The sequence below is a fragment of the Stenella coeruleoalba genome (genome assembly GCF_951394435.1).
Source record: "Stenella coeruleoalba genome assembly, chromosome: 11".
Lineage (NCBI taxonomy): Eukaryota > Metazoa > Chordata > Mammalia > Artiodactyla > Delphinidae > Stenella > Stenella coeruleoalba.
The window spans coordinates 17,289,748-17,309,521 of record NC_137157.1 but is presented as its reverse complement, the minus strand read 5'-3'; the positions used below and the strand labels follow the sequence as shown (position 1 = coordinate 17,309,521).

Genomic DNA, 19,774 nt, shown 5'->3' with positions numbered 1-19,774 from the left:
GAATAAGACACGGTTATTGCTTTCAGTGAGATCAGAATCTAAATGAAGAAATATAATTGAAATGCCAAAAATAATCCAAGAATAATATAAAGCTGAATATTCATTTTATAAATATTTACTGTACCAGGCAGGGGCTGAATGCTGAGTCTAAGATGATGAATAAAACATAATCCCTGAATGCGCCTGAACTGGCAACACAGTCTGCTGTCCTCTGGGAGAACAACGGAAGAGATCTTCAGCAGAGCTGGAAAGTAACACCACAGGGAACCTAAACTGAAGTTCTCCAGAGCACTTCCCAAAGCAGATGACTCACGGAGGTCGATTATTAACCGAAGATTCTCAGAGCAAAGAGATGAGCCCACAAAGTAGACAGCTTCCACCTAAGACCAGCAAAGTAACAGTTATGGTTACAGATAAAAGAATGGTTTTGGACTTTCTTTTGGCCAACCAGAACCATTGCCAACACTTCATATTATACCTGAATTAATGTTACAGATGAAATAAAACAATCTGTATCTAAGCTAAAAGAAAAGGCAGTCTGGCTACCTAGGGAATCATTAGGACATGTTTTCTTGGTTAGGCCTGAAAAATCTTAGGTTATGGTAGTGAAATATATTCCACTCCCTTCTTACAATACTTCTAATTATTCTTTATCTCACACTTAATGTTTATTGTCCAGTGTCTCAAATGTTTCAACCCAGCCACTGTCCCATCAGATGTTTCAATAAATAATTCAAAGACCCCTCCTCCCAAAAGGAATTACACTGATGGACTCAAACTGAAAATCAGATACCCCATCTTCAAGAAGAGTCAACAACAGAGGTGAGGGTCTGGACAATCCTTAACGAAATCCTGCAGCTTTGACTGAGTGAGGAACAAGAGTGGAGACTGAGAAAGTAAGAAGTTCCCACACTCCCAGGAAAAGACTGATCTTTAGCCATGGTAACAAGAAGCCACCAGAACTGATTTTAAATTCATTCAATCAATAAACAACTTGCCGTACTGAATGCATTTAGAAGGCAGCCGATCAATGATAGTCCTTGCTTCTGAAGTAGGCAATTAGGAACAAATCCGGTCTAATAAATACACCTCTGAGGAGCAACTAACAACAGTAGTCACACCCAAGTATCCACATCTCTACAGATGACATAGGCCTACTCAAGCTTTTGAATATCTGCCCATCCCTGAACTCCAGGCATCCCTAAAACCCTACAAAAGATCAGTAATTTGCGCTGCTTGGAGAGATTTCCCCTGATCCTTTACAACAGTGAGCAATAAATTCAATTTTGTTTATCTACTTTGGATATTGAATGATGGTCTCATCATCTTTTGACACCCTTTAAACACCCCTTTTAATAAATGCAAAAATCTTTAGAGACCTTTTGCTTTTACACATTTCCCTAGATGGTACCAAAAAATCACAACTTAGATTAGCCTTGTTATGCGGAACTAACACAGACATTTACCTTTAAAATAAAAAAGAAGTATGGAGCTAAATGTCTATTTTTTTAAATAGCAAAAAAATTTAAATTATCGAATCATTCAAGTCAGTATTTTCTGGCTGAATATTCTGGGGTCACAATCAACCAAGATTTTATTCTGGCAAATTTCTTGAAAAATAGTTTTTATGCTTTCCAAGTAAGTGCTTTCACATAGCTGTGTTATAAGATTTTTTTTTTTTTCCAGATGATGTGAAAATTCCTCTAAGTCACGTCTGCAATTGCAGCAGAACTCGGAGCACAGGCAGTAACATCCTAACCAGCACGCTAGAAAAAGAGGACTCGGCTTCCCTGGTCCTAACTGCGTCCTTGTCAGGCTTGACAGGATGGAAGAAAGCTCCCTTTCTGAATGCCTTGCTCCACAGGGCTCTGGCATGCCGTGCCTCCAATGAGGCAGGCAATCATTTCATCTTCTGTGCTTAATGGCCTGGAGCCCAATCATACCTGTCCAGAGAATTAATCATAAATATGGATTTAGGAAAGTGTATCAATTTTAAGACCCTACAACCTAAGCTATAATAGCATAACACACTATTGTATCACAAAAAGACAATCCCAGGGCTAAAAAGGAATCTCAAAAAATCACCTGTTTCAACTTCCTTCCTTCACCATATTAATCAACTCCCAAAGTGAAAGTAGCTATTCTTACAACTAGAAAAAAAATTCTTAGAACTGTAGGTCCTCCCTTTACATTTCCTTTATCATTCTCTTCACACTTTCCATTCAACCCAAGCTGACAGACAGAAACCAATTAAGAGACAGAGGCAGAACAGTCACAGAAAGAATAAAGAGATCCTTACTTTCCCGTTGGAATCTGGTGGACTTAAATCCTGAGAAATGAGGAAAAAATGTGAGTGAAGTCAGGCAACCTGTTAAAATCTCCTGGTCGCTTAGCTCTTTCCTTTGAGATGCCATCAGGGAATAGGATTTGACTCAATGTCGTAATAAAAGAAAAGACATAACCACACCATTTAATAGGGGCCTACTATGTGCCAGGTATTATACCTGCTGTGCAAAGAGGAATCATTATCCTCATTTTACAGGCAAGAACAATAAGACCCCCCAAGGAATTAAGTAACTTGCCCAAGGCTAAGCCAATTAACTTGCTCAGCTACTGGGTGGGTATCCTGGGATTCCAATTATGGCCACGTTACCACCATATGGCTACATTTTCCTTACATAGAAGAGTGACTCCAAGGATTGAGTCGAGTAGTAGAATCATGGTAGAGACTCAATGCTAGATTCCACAGGATCTGACCCACTCAGTGATACCCTAAGTGACTCACTGCGCCAGTAATCCACAGCTATTAGAGATGATGATATTAAAATGATAAGACAATAACAGCACCTTACATGCATTATCTCATTTCATCCTTATAACAACCCACAAAGCAGGTCTATTCGTAGCCTCTTTTTACAGCTGAGAAAACAGACGAGAGATTACCTTGATCAAGGTGACACAGGCAGTGAGTGGTGGCAGTGAGTGGTGGAAATCAAAGCTCAAGCCCTTCCACATTATATGACACTGCATCAGAGGAATGTGTCAGATCTCTCAAGTTTGTTGGGAGTGGGAAAAATGTTGAAAATCATCGTTCTATAGAATAAAATGAACTCTTCAGTCTGGTCTGCAAGACCCTTCATGATCTTGTCACAATCTGTAGTTTTCAACCTTATTTTCTATCACTCCCTTTCATAAACCCTATGCTCCGGAAATTTTCTTAGTATTTCTGTAAATACCCTGAGTCTTCTCAGTTACTTAATGCTACTTCCTTTCTGCTGAAGTGGCATTTTCTGTGGATTCCACAAAACAAAATTTTATCCGTTATAAAGGTTCCCTCCCTCCCTAGAAATATACTCTCCCACTACTGAACTTCCGTAGCACTTAGTCCTTCTCTCAGGACCTATTCACGTCCTTGACTGGACTCCTACTTGACTTCAGTAGGCACAGATTCCACATAAACTGTGGAACGAATGCAATTTGGAGGCAGAACACCTGGCTGGAAGAAATATGAAGATCTAATGAAACCAGAGAGAAGAGGCAGCTTTAAGCCTCCAAGAACTGCCATCCTGAAAACTATGACCCTCCCTAAGAGCAAAACAAAATGTCAAACTTGTTCTTGTAAAACACAAGTGGTTAGGATTGTAGACTGGATCTGGACTCCGTCTTGCTGAGTGGACCTGGACCAGCTACTTAACTTCTCTCCAGGTCGAGTGCCTCATGTGTAAGTGGGAACTAATAGTATAACTTACCTCATTGGGCTGTGTTAAGTACTCAGTGAGTTCATACATGGAAAGTACCTAGAACAGTGCATGGCTCAGAATGAATGCTATATAAATATTTGCTATCACCATTTTGGAAACTCTTAAATATATATACTGAAAAAGTGGCTCAGAACACCAAACCTCAAGAAGGGATCTGTCAGAGACGGAAAATTTTCAGAATGAACAATTTAGGGGATAAGGAGATAAGCCGGCTTTTAATATAAGAGAGCCAGTACTCTTTTCCTCTCAAAAGTTGCAGATCAAGAGGAGATAAAGCTGAACACTATAAAATAACAAAAGTCAAATTACGGCAGAAAGAGGCAAATACAGACTTCTAGGTAAAATACAGAGATATTAGAACACAGAGGGCACCCAGGAACCTGGAAGAGACTGTTTTAGGCTGAACAAATGTAAAAATAGATAGCTTCTAACTTAAAAAGACTAATTCAAAATTAGCTGTTTGGACTTGAAATACAATTTTTAAGGAAAACAACATTTTATGTATTGCCTGGGTTCTCTGGCTAACCCATAAAAGCCAATTTAACTTAATACTACCTTAGCAGCAATTATAGATTTTAACATTAAAGACTGTTTTAGTTGCCAAATAATGTTAATATTAGCATATACATTATTAATTATGTACAACAATGCTTTGTAACAAATCATCTTTACTGTAGGAGTGGGAATTCACAAAGTCAACTATTAGAAATGCAGGAAGGGATCTGAGTGATAGCTAGGGCCACTCTACTTCCTGGTTTGCCCCGGATAGTCATGGTATGCCTGTGACTCTAATCATAATTATTAACAGCTCCCTTTCATTCTCAAAAGTGTCCTGGTTTGGACTAAAATTATATGGTTACCTTAGTGTTAGTATCTTCACCCTTGTGTTACAAGTGAGGAAACCAAGCCACAGAGCAGGGCTGTGACTTAGACAAAGTTAGGGACTTAGGAAGGGACCAGACTTAGAACCCAGAAATATCTAGGAGTCTTCCTATTACACTGCCTGGACTCACCAGTAACAAGGTAATGGCAATGACTGAGATGGGCAGGATTTGGACACCAGCGATACACATGAGATATAAAGTCTATGCGAGCAAGGCTCTCCCCATCCTGGAGGAACTTTACAGGGTCAGATGCTGAGGGCTGAGAGATTTAGGGGATCTTTGTGTACCTAAGCCTGGCCTAGTTCTCTGTGCACTTGCGGCTTCTTGTCCACCACCCCTACTGATGTGGGAAAGATTATGAGAGAAATAAATTAGTTTTGGACATGTTAAATTTGAAACAACATTTCAACATTTAACTGGAGATGTAGAATAGGAAGCCAGACTGGAGATATCCGTTTGGGAGTTAGCAATGAAAGGGTGGTATCTGAAGCTTAGGGCACTCATGAGAAGAGCAGGAAAAAGAGTCCTGCAGTAAAGAACAGGGGTCAAAAGGAAGGTGAAGGGTGAGGAGATGAAAAAGGCCTTAGCGCACTGAATAACCAGCTCCAAAAATGAGAGGAAGACAAAAATAATGTCTACAACAATAATGATGATAAACTGCAGCTACTACCATTACTGGAAACTTTTTACGTTCCAGCAACTCTACCAAGTACTTTATATACATTAGCTTAGTTCTCATTACTATCCTCTGAGGTAGGGAAAAAAATAAGGCCAGAGATGTTAGGAAACTTGACTGAAGCCACAAAATAAGCAGCAGCGCAGAAATTCAGACTCAGCTCTGCCTCTAAAGAGCTCTGTGATCTTTCTACAATGTTCTGCATATTGGATCTTATCTTCCCTCTTTTCCACTTTGTCCTTTGTATGTGATGATTTATAAGGCTTATAAATATTTTTCTTCTGTGAAAACATTTATTTGTATGTCTTTGTAGTTAAAATAATGACACTGAGTCATGTGAATGTGACTTCAGAACTAAGATGTTGCCAATGCTTCTGTTAGCAAGTACGTGGACCATATTTCTGCCCCAAGCCATGTTCTACTAGATGAGAAATGGAAGCTGTTTGCTCTTAATTTGCACTATTTGTGCTGTGGGTGTGTTCATGGTACAAGCACAGGTTTCAAAACAACCACGAACTATTATTTATAAAACAGAAACACTTCTTAGGAAATTCATATTCAATACCCAGATTATTAATTTTATTATGAGGGTCACTCATTTGCTCATTTAAGTTTGGCTTGGGCTTTGCTGACAATAATTTTTCTTAAGAACACGAACTTGTTGGGAAATGTTAAGATGGTGCAATTTGCACATAAGTATAAAATGAAAAAACAAACACTGCCTACCGAAAGGCAGTAATAAAAACTAAGGAGACTTCTGCTTTCAAAATTATATTAGTAAGAAGTGTAAGTATTACTATTTTGCTAAGAGCAGTTTCATATTTATTGATATTAATTCAAGTTTCTCATCAGCTACAGTATATATTCTGATCCTCCCCTCCAAAAAAAAAAAACCTATTAAAGCACTTTTAAACAATGAAATCCAGGCATAAGCACAAAGTGTGATTCTGAAGTTACATAGGAAGATGCTTATAACTTACTGTTATAAGGAGGTAAGTCTTATTTAGGCTCCTCTCTAATTATTTTTTGCATTTAAGTCTCATCTCCCACAGCCAAGAGAAGATCCTAAAGGGCAGGGACAATATCTTCTATTTCTTTTGCACAGAGACTAGCAAGATGATGTGCACTATACAGTTGACAAAATCCCGATATTCATATTTTTAATTTTACGAAATGAGAATTTGTCATTCCACCATTTAAGGGAACCACTTTGTCTCTCCCAATTAAAAAACAGATACAGCCAGGTTTTCCACAAGCTTTCACATGAATTTCCCATGGAATTTGGTGCTGCTAGAAGTTTAGAAAAGTTCTTAGTAACCTAATTTTCTATATGAAACAATCAGTGCCTAAAAGAGGGAATTAAAATTTTCATTTAGAAGTGTTTTTGAGTCATTCTTTATGAATTATATTAACGAACACTATGTTGGAATTTAGTAGGCCTCTAGGGCTAGAAAAGTCTCATTTTTCTTTCCCACTGAAATAGTTTATAGCAGAAAAAAAATTAATATACTCCATACGTGCCTATCTTTTTGCCTTTTGTAGGTTATGTCATCCAAAGTTTAAGCTTTTATCTCTTCACAGACAAAGGAAGCATATTTAGCAATTCAAACACAAAGGAGAACTAGCAGAGGGTTTAAATTAAGTAGGGAAATGAACGACAATGTACTGCTCTTCCTTCTTTGCTCAAGAGATCATCAGTCTGCTTATTTGATTGATAGTTATCATTGTACCTTCTCAGGTTTATTATGCGGTCCAGGTACTATGTCCTTGAAAAAAACTGCAGGGAATAAGGCAAATAAAAGAATTAGAAACAGAAAACCCTGAGGAAGATACCAAAATTCCCTTCTGTACATCTTACTTTTTTTCCGGTACACGGGCCTCTCACTGTTGTGGCCTCTCCCATTGTGGAGCGCAGGCTCCGGACGTGCAGGCTCAGCGGCCATGGCTCACGGGCCCAGCCGCTCCGCGGCATGTGGGATCTTCCCAGACCGGGGCACGAACCCGTGTCCCCTGCACCGGCAGGCGGACTCTCACCCACTGCGCCACCAGGGAAGCCCCTTCTGTACATCTTAGAAGGAAGGCCAGCAAGGTCCATCACAGCCTGGAATTCCTTATTACGCTTTTGATATCACAAATTCACAGGTTTTGAGCAGTCAATAGAGCATCTGAATAAGAAAGACGTGAAGGCAGAGGAAATGACTGCTTAGAGAGAAAGAACCCAATCATCTCTAAGTTTGTAGAAGAAAGTCTACTCTGGTTCTGTGAAATCAAAGTTGTGGGTTCAGTGGGCTAATCTGTTGACACAGATGAAAACTTCTGTTCTAAAGCCAGTGACTGTACCCTTAGCCACAGCTAGCAGTCTCACAAATGCTGACTCATGGCACAGAAGGAAGAATGGGTGATCAGCATGGTCAGCTTGGTGCTGACCCATCCTTAATGCTGAAAAAAAAAACCCTTAAAATGCAGTGTGGTTGGTGGTGTACTAAATACGGATGCCTTTTGCACATTACTCCAGCCTTGACATATTCCAACTACTCTGACTGCTCTTGGGCACCGGGCAGGAACAGGAGGAAGAGTATAATCCGTCACACCTACTGACTGTGGTTCAGTGGACTTAATGACACAACAAAAACACATTTGTTATGTTCCTTCTAATTTCAAGACACATAATAAATACCTAAACAATGAAATGTGTGACATGTAAGCAGATTTTTAAATTTAAAAAATAGCTTCAAAAAACGGAGTCAGTGTGCACTTAAGATGAACAAGACATGAACTCGACTATTCTAAGTCTCAAACAATTTCAAACTCAAGTTTACTTTTTACTTTTCACTTTAAGTAAGAAATAGTCAGCTCCAGGACCAAAATTAGGAAGTCAATATGCTCTGAAAGGGCTTCCCTGGTGGTGCCGTGGTTGAGAGTCCGCCTGCCGATGCAGGGGACACGGATTCGTGCCCCAGTCCGGGAAGTTCCCACATGCCGCGGAGCGGCTGGGCCCGTGAGCCATGGCCGCTGAGCCTGCGCGCCCGGAGGCTGTGCTCCGCAACGGGAGAGCCCACGACAGTGAGAGGCCCGCGTACCGCAAAAAAAAAAATGCTCTGAAAAACCTTAATTTAAAAAACTCCTTACTATGTAAAAATTCAAACATACACAAAAGTACACAGAATACTACACATTATCCCCACAGCAGTCTCACATTCCATCCTTCAGCTTCATCAATTTTCAACTCATTTCCAATTCCCTTTATCTAAAGCCAACCTTGCACTTTCCCTGGATATCAAGTCATGTCATCTCTAAACATTTCAGTAAATCCTTGTAATTTTGACTGAACCCTGATACAATTTGTGATATTTTGTGTTTTACTTTTCATTGCCTTTTATTTCCTTTCTTTTTTTTTTTAATTTTAAATACCTAGGTCAGTGAAAGAGAGAAAATTTGAGCAAGAGAAGAAAATACAGATTTTTCAGTTTTTCTGGAATTTCTAGTACCTAAAAACAGTTGTAAACTTTCTTCTTCCTGAAGGGGGTGACAGAGCTAGCAAGATACAGTCATTCAGTTTAACAAATACTAATTGAGCACTAGGAATGGGGCTGGGTGCTAGAGATTAAAAAAATGTGTAAAACAAAGACCCTTTCTCTAGAATGGGTGAGACAGACACAGGAACAGATTATGTTAATGTGAAGTAGAAAAGCTAGGATAATGGTATTCACAAGGTACCATGGGAACAGAGAATAAAGGCACCAAATTAGGTATTCAAGAAAGGCTTCCAGGAAGATGACATCTGAGTAAATGCAAAAATACTGCAAAGAACTGTCATGATGTCATTATAATAAATTCAATATAAAGTTTCTTCCAAATGGATTTCCTTCATTCAGTTGGCTGGGGAAATCAGGTGGTGTGGGGAAATTTCCTTGAAGAACATTAGTCTGGGAAGAGAGTGAAATATCAAGAATTCAAAAAACAACGACTCTATCATGTCTTGTGGAGAATACCAAAAGAAAAAAGTCTTGGTCTCTCCCCTGAAGGAGGTAGGAATCTAGGCGGAGAGAAATTAAACAGGCATTAGAAAATTTTACTATATAATATTCAATCAAAATATAGAGTCTAGTGATGGGAAGACTGGTGTGGACTGAAATATTTGAATAAGGGCTGGGACTTAAACCAAGGTTTTGAATATAAATTTAATCCACATCCAAAAAGGAAGTCAGTCAAGTAAAGGATATTAAAAGATGAGTCTTAAGTGGTGAAGGAGTCTTTGTCTTTAAAAAGTACATATTTAGGGACTTCCCTGGCAGTCCAGTGGTTGAGACTTCGTCTTCCAATGCTGAGGGTGCGGGTCGATCCCTTGTCGGAAAACTAAGATCCCACATGCCTCATGGCCAAAGAAACCCAAAAAAAACATAAAACAGAAGCAATACGGTAACAAATTCAATAAAGACTTTAAAAAATGGTCCACATCAAAAAGAAAAAAGTCTTAAAAAAAAGTACTATTTATTCTGTCCATCTTTGGACTGAGTGAAGTAGGCAGGGAAAGGTCAAGATTTTTTATCTCAACCTCAGTCTCTAAAGAGATGTGTGAATGTGTGTGCTCATGTATGTGTTATATATGTTAGTGTCAGAGCATGAAGATTTGATTTGACAATTTACAATCTCATTCTAAGCTATTGCATTGAAATAATGCACAATGTCAGGTGCAAAACCAAAGATCTACTCTGGCAGATTATCTGATTCTTAGGGAGAAAATAAAAACTAAAACCCATAAAAATGAAAGTTGTAAAAGACACATAAGAAAATTCAGTCAATACTATAAAATTAAAAAAAAATCCAACTGTTATTCAGAGATTAATGGCTCACCATTTACAATTCCACGTTAAAACAACAACAACAATAGTGTCAGCTAACACACATATAGCATCTACTATGAAGCAAGCTTTATGTAATTAATTCATTTAATCCTCAAAAGTGACTATGAGGTAGGTAACACTATAGATCTTCCTTGACTTATGATGAGGTTACATCCCAAAAAACCATGATAAGCTGAAAATACTGTAAGTCGAATATGCACTTAATACAACTACCCTACTGAATATTGTAGCTCAGCCTAGCCTGCCTTAAACATGCTCAGAACACTAACATTATCCTACAGTTAGATGGGCAAAACCATCTAACACAAAACCTATTTTATAATAAAGTGCTGAATAGCTCATGTAGTTTACTGAATCCTGTACTGAAAGTTAAAAACAGAATGGTTGGGTACAGAATGGTCTTAAGTGGATCGGTTTATCAGTTGGTTGCCCTCATGAGCACGTGGCTGACTGGGAGCTGTGGCTCGCTGCCACTGCCCAGCATCATAAGAGAGCATCATACCGAATATCACTAGCCCAGGAAACGATCAAAATTCAAAATTCGAAGTACGGTTCCTACTGAATGCGTTATCGCTTTTGCACATCATAAAGTTGAAAAATCGTTAAGTCGGACTGTCTGTATCCCTCCCACTTTATAGAGGAGGTAACTGAGACACAGAGAGATTAATAATTACTCTCCTCAACTCTAGTTTTTCAAACTTTACTGGTCAGAATTTGGGTCAGAGGTTAACAGAAGACATATAGGAATACTGTGAGCATAAGGTTGAAATCTAATATTTTTATGAATTCAGAATAATTTCTTATATCCTTCATGAACTTAAGAGAAATGATGCATGACAGTATGTTGGCACAGAACCATAAACATAAACATCAAATCCACCCATGAAGTGAAGAGGGATAAGAAAATATATTTGAAATATTTGCTCTAAATAGGAACTTGCTCTAAAAATGGCATGCTTACAAACAGACCAAAGAAGAGTCTCTTAAATATTTCCCATAGGATTGAGGAATGCATCTTTTTCATAATACTTACACACATGGAGAACATAAATTATAATAAATGACCATATCATATGTAGCAATAAAGATAGCCAGTAGTAAAAATGCATTTGAAGTAACTGTTGTCCCTACTGAATAGTAGAAAAATATAACTCCCAAGGTGGAATTAGCTGCTTTTTCTTCCAAGCTCTGACAGCAAATTACGCGTAGCTATTCCCAGCGTTTATATTCTATTACAATATAATATAGTTATTTGTTCATGTAGTAGTCTTCCCTCCAGGCTGTGAGTCCTTGAGGATAGGGTCTGAATTTATTCATCCTGGGATTTAAAACCCATCCCTGCACCTAGTAGAATGAAGGTTTATTGAATGAATGAATGAATGATTTGATAAGTGACTTTTAACAAAATCTTGGGTGCTATAAAGCATTATAGAAAAGTTAAAAATATCAATTAAGTCATAAGCGTTTTTGTTATTTTATGAGCGGATTCTTGTCTCCTCTGCCTGGCATTTAAAGCCTTTCTACATTGGCCCTAATCTACCTTCTTAACCTCATCTTCTCTTCTTTTAGTTATATCCTCTGTACGAATTACTTGCTCTTTCTGGCATAAGCTCTGTGCTTTCTCATCTCTATGCTTTTACTCAGTAACCTCCAAAAGTTTTAGCTTATGCAGCCCTTTCAATATAAATGAGTATACTTACGTAACACTGTGCTAACGTTTACTGTAAAGCGATCATAAAAACAGGAGAAAATAGACATTTTAAACAAATGAGGTAGACATATATAAATAGAAGTTTTAATCTTCTCTTTCTGCACACAATGCATTGTTTTGCACGTACTTCACTTTAAAAATCACTGATTTACACCAGGAGGACAAATCTCAGAGAGTATTTGTGAGAATGAAGTAAATCTGTACATGTAAAGCACTTAGAACAATGCTGGTCATACAGGAAACACAGTAAATGTCAGTTAATTTCATTAACATCATTATCATCAATGCAGTTTCTTTCCACATACTTACCCTCCAGCTCCACTCCTACAAACCCCCTGAAGGCCAAATTCAAATGTCATCTTTTCAAAGAATTATTTGAATGCATCTCTTAAATTAGGATTTCTCACTGTAGGAGGTACCAAATCCTACAAAGCTTAGCAAGAAGCCATGGCTAAGAAGCCAAAATAAAGCTGCAACCAGTTGGAAAAAAAATTTAGGATGGGTTTATGGAAAATGAGGCAAATGGAAAAAGATGTGACTATTAACCCAAAGAAAAGTGAAATACACAAAAAGGAAATATAATACATTATCTGGCTCTATAGTAAACAATGTTTAGATAGACCCAATAATAGAAGCACTGACTAATTTAACCAAAAACTGTTATATAACCACATGGGAAAGATGTGGCATTGTAACAGCCCCCAAACCCTCAACTTTTATTAGCAAAAGCCTAAAGAAGATTAATCATGAACTAGAAATTTAGGCATATTACTTTAAAACTTATAGATAAATACCAGAAGAAATTTAAGAACAATAGGGACAAAGAGAAGATTTTCTTTCTAGAAGCTTCTAGAAAGATAAAAGTAGTTCTGTACCATGAGATCAGCAGTGAGAATGGCATGTGTTGTTCTTTTCAATGGTAGTAGGAGAAGTTAAAAAGCAAGGAGGCAATGCCTTCAAAATTCTAAAAGAAACAATTCTATATCCAGTCAAGCTATTCATGTAAAAGCATTTTACAAAATGCAAAGACTCAAAAATTTTTCTCCTATGCAGCAGTCTTTCTCAGGAATTTATCTGAAGATGTGTTCATACAAAAGAAGAGAACAAATAAAAGGGAAGACACAGAATCTAGGAAACAGGAAATTCAACGGTTCTATTGATCAAATCATATTAAAAGTTATTGGTTTTAAGAAGATCAAATCAATATGAAGGCATTCAGCTGATTTTTGAAATGTTAAAATATTTCTTATGCCTTTAGATTTACAGTTACACTTTTACATCAATCTGAGCATAAAAGAGATTGCAAGAGGTTTCAACTCTTACCTGTAACACAGCAGCAAATAAGTATACTACTACGAAGATTATAGTTAAAGAAGTGTGACCACTTTTCATCAAATGAATAGTGTAGAGGAAAATTAAATGCCCAGGTATCACTAAAAGCAGTAGAACTTGAGCAGACTTATTATTTACTCCTGTAATATAAAATGTAAAAGTTGTTAAAATCATATTTTGGTGAATAATAGGTCACAGTTGTTAAAATTTGAGGATTACTTCTAGTTACTATAGTGCATAGAATCACATAAAATTCAGTTTCTAAAAATAAATTTTAACTATTTACAATTCACTTAATTTTTAAAAATTCTCCCTATATGTTATATATTAATTAAATAAAAGGTGGTTGATAAAAACATGCTATGAAGAACACTGGTCAAACTATAATATCTATTATAAAAACAGAGGAAAGACAAAAGAAAAAAATATGAAGTTCTTAAAGTACTGAAATGTGGTTTTTTTCCCTACATCATTTAATTCCTTTTTATTGACCATTTTAATGACTAAATGACATCTCATGATCTTCTAATAGAGGACCTTTGGTTATGAAATGTTTTAATTTTATTTTTCCTTTAGAATTCTTTCACTGCAATTAAAAGACTGGGCATTTCTGATCCTTATTCAAAAGTTACATTTATTACATTACATTTATTTTCATCAGAAAAAAAAAACTGTCAAGAATTTAAAATTGTGGTTTAGTTTTTTGGATATCATACGCCTGGGACAAAATAATGTCCTTGTAACTGAGGTTATCCCCTCTCATTCTGCTTGTTTGGAATCAAATGCCTACATTTAGAAAGGTCCAAAAGATTAATATACAAAAGACAGATGGTATATCTGTCTCCCTAAATCACCTAACAGTGCTTTCTTATATGCACAAGGTTCCTCTTTCCTGACTCCTAAAGCAAGATATCCCAGAGAAAGAGAAAAACTATATAAAGCTCCTCAGCAACTGCAGAATTGATCCAAATTGTTTTTTTTGTTGTTGTTCACTGAGATTTAGTGAATACAGTCTATTCTAGTATTTAAAATCTATTTAGCTCTCAGAAATGGAAAACTATGCAATATTCACAAACAAAATATGTATTCAACAAATGTTGCCTGCCTATACTCATAGAGAGCAATAGTTCCTGAAATAAAATATGCAAGAATCCACAAGCACCTACCTGGACCAAAAAAAGTTCTAAATGGGTAGTAACCACCTTTGGGTTCATCGGGCAGTTCTCCTGGAATGCTGTGTAAATGGAGGTAAGTAGAAATCCTGCTAGCCTGAATGGCTACCAAATTACCACCAATACCTGAAACATAAGGAAAAACAAACAAGGTAGTTATCTTCATATTTTAAATAATGTGCATACATTCAACTGAATACAAGCCTCTTTATGTCACATCCTGGGCCAAGAAAATAAACAAACAAAGAATTCTTCTGAAATGTTGATTTATTAAATGCTGAGGTAGATATTCCAAAGACAGAAAATCACTGCTGTGAAAGACTCATTCATTATTTTTTTAAATCTAACTCACTGTTTGGTCTGAAAGCAGAGTAATTAATTTTTAAAAATTACTATCACAACCAAGATATAAAACTAGGTAACAAGATATTCCATGTTTATCATCTTAATGACAGGGAAAACAAGCTAGATTTATTCAAATAGACAAGGCTTGATACATGTCTCTCAGGTTACTAAAGAAATGGGTATAAGACACTGAAAAAATTACTCAAGAAAGTCATCTTTTAACCTAGATTATCTTCTCATATACTCAGAGGAAGGGGAGTTGATGCCTAGAAGTGAAATGAATTCCAAAGGGTGGTAAGTGCCCCCAAGGTAAGTTAGGACACCCAAACTCTCCTTTGACAGATTATGGGGAGGAAGAGGTAGTAGTCATAAAAGCAAGTAGGAAGGAAACAACTGAAAATTTCAAATTCTTTAATGCTGAGTGTGGACTAACATAACCATCTAGAACACCTGGGAACCCTAGACACAAGGGGAGTCTACATTCACGGGTCAACTATTTCTGCAAGCCTCCCCTGGGCACTTGTGAGACAGACTGAGGTAGGACAGAACACTTGAGAGAACCGATCTTGGTGGCACACAGCAAGAAATCGCATCCATTTCTGACTCCCTCGCTCATATGAAACAAAAGCTGCTTGAGGTGATGAAGGAAACACTCCAGCTACCCGACCCCAGGCAAAGATCAACTGCCACTGGAGGAAAAGTAGAAGCAAAAGCTGTCTACTGCTGGAGAAGTGGAAGGAAATCTTCCTGCTTAAGACCAATCTGAGTAATTGATTGGTCTTAAGAAACACTGAGAAGGCCTCACCTCTGTGGACCAAGTGTATAAGAACTGCCTAAGATTGAGACTAGTGCAAGAGAATCCCAAATCCCATCCCATGCCTTGCACCATGTAACAAGCATCAACAACCTACTGTGAGAAGAGAAGCAAGAGCACAGATAGTTAAGCCTTTCATGCTCCAGGCATACAGTGCTCCAAGCTTCACACTGAGCATAAGGTAGCAGGCGCTCATTGATAAATCTGAAGTCAGTGGTGCACTGAAGGTAACTATAACAACCACAAAAACCAGACCCGGCTCAACTACTGATGAGACTCACACAGTCCTCCACACTAATGACCTTAATAGAAGAAAAAGCCTGCCTTTAAGGCGTAAATAATATTTATCTCAATCTCCAATGTTCTTTTATACACAATGTCCAGCATTTGATAAAAAATTTCTGAGACAGTAAAAAGCAATAAAGAAAACAGACTACTGTCAGGAGTTAAGAAGTCAATAGGACCAGACTCAGGACTCACGTGTTGAAACTATCTGACAAGAACTTTAAAATTACTATGATTAATATGTTAAAGGATCTAGTGGGAAAGAGGTTACAATATGCATTATTAAAAGATGGGAACGTAAATAGGTTAAAAGTAAAGGTACGGAAAAAGATATACCATATAAACACTAGGGGAAAGAAAGCTAGAGTGGCTATATCAATATCAGGAAGATGAAAGAAAAGACTTTATAACAGGGGATATTACCAGAGAGAAAAACAAACATTGAATAATGGCTGAGGAGGTCAACTCATGAAAAAGACATAACAATCCTAAATGTAGTTGCACCTAAAAATAGATCTTCCGAATACCCACAGGAAAAACTGATGAAACTGAAAAACAAACAAACAAGAACCAGACAAGTTGGTATTTATACTTGGAGACTTTATCACTCTTCTCTTATTAACTGGTAGAATACACAGATTTTTAAAAAATCAAAACTATACAGGAGATTTTAACAATAATAACAACCAACTTGATCTATAGGACATTTATAGAACACAACACCCAACAAAAGCAGAATACATATTCTTTACAAATATACACATGGAACATTCACGCAGATAGACCATACTATGAGCCATAAAACAAGTCTCAATAAATTTGAAAAAACTGGAACACATAACGTATGTTTTCTGGCTACAACAGAAAAGATAGATATCTGAGAATTCCCCCAAACGTTGGAAAGCAAACAATACACTTCTAAATAACCCACAGGTCAAAAAAGAAATCACAAAGGAAATTTTAAAATATTCTGAATTTAATGAAAATGAAAACACAACATATTGAGATAAGTACTGCACATAAAGCAGTCCTTAGAAATTCACAGCATTAAATCTTATATTAGAAAAGATGATCTATTATCAATGATCTAAGGTTCCCATCTTAAGAACCTAAAAAAAAAATAAAAAATTAAACTGAAAGGAAGCATAAAGAAGGAATAAGAAGTATAAGAGCATAAATCAATGAAATAGAAAACAGAAACAATAGAGAAAAGAAATGAAACCAAAAGCTGCTTCTTTGAATAGATCAAGAATAAAAGAAGACACAAATTTCAATATTAAGAATGAAAGAGGAGTCATTACTACAGACTATGCAGGATTAAAAGAATAATATGGTTATACCATGAACAGCTTTATGCCAAAAAATAATAGCTTGGGTGAAATTTTTAAATTCCTTGAAATATACAAACTGTAAAAACTCACTTGGCAAGAAATAGATAACATGAATAGCCCTATATCTATGAAGCAGTAGTTCTCAGCTGGGGGTGATTTTGCCACCAATAATCGACCCCCAATCCAAAAAGAAGAGATTTGGCAACATCTGGAGACATTTTTGGCTGTCGTAATTTGGGACGTTTCATTGGCATCAAGTGGGCAGAGGCCTGAGATGTTGCTAAACAACCCACAGTGCACAGGATCCCACCCCCCACAATATGAAATTATCTGGCCCCAAATATCACGAGTGTCAGGATTGAGAAACCCTATGTTGAGGAAATTGAATTCATAGTTAAAAACTTATTCATGAAAAAAAACCTTCAGGGCCTGATGCCTTCACTATCTGGAAACTGAGAGAACATGCCTTTAAATAACTTGTGAATTAAAGAAGACATCATAATAGAAAATTTTCAACATTTGTATTTGAATGGAAATTAAATATTACATACAAAAGCAGGTGGGGTGCAGCTTAAGCAGTAGTGAGAAGCACACTTAAAGTCTTAAACGCACATACTTAAAAAAGAAGGAAGACTTACTGACCTAAGCATCCATCTCAAGAAGTTGGAAAAGATAGAAATATAAACACAAACTTGAATAAGAAAAGTAATGAAAGAGAAAAAAGTAAGAAGATCAATAAAGCTACATATCAGTTATCTGAAAAGAAAAAAAGAGTAGGGACAAACAACAGGAAGAAAAAGGAAGCCATAATTCCAATTACTACCAATATTTTAAAAATAAGATTATGAACAACTTTATGCCAGTAAACTTGACAATTTAAATGGGAAAATATTCTAAAATATATATAACTTAACAAAATTAACTCAAGAAGAAATACAAAATCTGAATCATTCTATGACTAAAGAAATTAAATCTAAAATTTTAAATCTTCTTCAAAAAATCACCGGGTCCACATAAGTTGTTTGCTTTGTTGTTGTTGTTTTTTTCAAGTGAGTTCTACCAAATATTTAAGTAACAAATATAATAAAAAGAATAGATTACAAAATCTTACATTACTTTACAGTATAAAGTGTATGAGTAAGTATATCTAACTCACATAATGAGACTAGCATAACTCTGAGTTCAAAATCCAACAATGACAATATGAAAAAGGAAAATTATAAGCCAATCTTATGAATAAAAATAAATGTAAAAAAGATATCAAACTGTTGGCAAGCCAAATCCAGCAAAATGTTAAATGTGTAATACACCACAACAAAACTGCATTTATGCTAGGAATGTAAGGCTGATTTAATAATTGAAAATAATATAATATGGTACATTAACAAATAAATGAAGGAAAAACTAATATGATTACATGAATAAATGCAGAAAACTTGATAAAATTCATCATTTTATTATTTATTATTAAAAACTCTTGGCAAACCAGGAATTGAGGGGTACTTTTTTAACCTGATAACTACACATGCACACACGCACGCATACACGTGAAATCTGTGATATACAAAAGAGGTACTGCAGATCAATAAAGAGTGGTATAGATTTTTCAATAAACAGTACCAAGACAGTTATTAATATGCCAAAAAATACCATGAAATTGGACCCTTATTCTCATACTATACACAAAAATCAGTTCCAAGTAGATTAAAGGCATCATGTGAAAGACAAAATAATTAACATAATTAGTATAGAAACTTATTAAAGTTTTAACTTCTCATGAAGTTAAAACCCCATCATGATCTCATCATGATCACTGGTTATATTTTTAAACTATAGCAGAATTATTACCTTGAATAGCTTTCCTTAATGTCAGAAATGCTTTCTCGCTATCACAACATACTCTACATTTCTATTAAGAGCAAGTCTATCAGCATTTCTTTTTTTTTTTTTAGCGGTACGCGGGCCTCTCACTGTTGTGGCCTCTCCCGTTGCGGAGCACAGGCTCCCCTGCATCGGCAGGTGGACTCTCAACCACTGCGCCACCAGGGAAGCCCCCAGCATTTCTTTTAAATTACTTAAATTCCTCACAGACTAACTGCACTACTAGAGCTAGTAGAGAGCTTTTAAAGATTGCCACATAAATTAATAACATTAATAAAAAACAGATTTTCGACATACTAAATAATTAGTGAGAGCTTTCAGTATCCATAAGACCTAATTTCTAAGTGCCTTATTGCTAGAATGAGCTCCACTGATAACAGAAAGTTTGATAGTATGAACAAATTCAGAAGGTTCATCAAAGGACTGCTTTAAAATCCAACTTCATGCTTTATTAAATTTAGAAATATATGTTTCCAGCAAATGTTTAGCACAGAATAGATTTCACACCATAGAATATATTTCAAATTATGTCAATAATTCTTTTGGGCATTCCTAAGGGAACCTGAAATAAAAGTTCATTTTGTTCAAAAGCAAAGCCTTATAATCAACAGCACAGCAGATCTAGTATCTTCCATATATACCTACATATTTTGGCCATCTCCACACATCTCTGCATTTTCACCTCTCCTCCTTTCATGACTCCTTATCAGAACTCAC

General features: G+C 36.4%; 1 protein-coding gene across 2 annotated transcripts in view; it reads right to left on the bottom strand.

Moving 5' to 3' along the window:
- Positions 1-19,774, bottom strand: part of SLC41A2 (solute carrier family 41 member 2) — a 129,563-nt gene that overhangs the window by 22,795 nt on the left and 86,994 nt on the right. For both annotated transcript variants that reach the window (XM_079936297.1, XM_079936298.1), the window contains exons 9-10: positions 14,396-14,527; positions 13,221-13,369 (exon numbers count right to left, since the gene is read on the bottom strand). In XM_079936297.1, the coding sequence (XP_079792423.1) occupies positions 13,221-13,369; positions 14,396-14,527 (281 nt within the window). The remainder of the gene's footprint in view (positions 1-13,220; positions 13,370-14,395; positions 14,528-19,774) is intronic.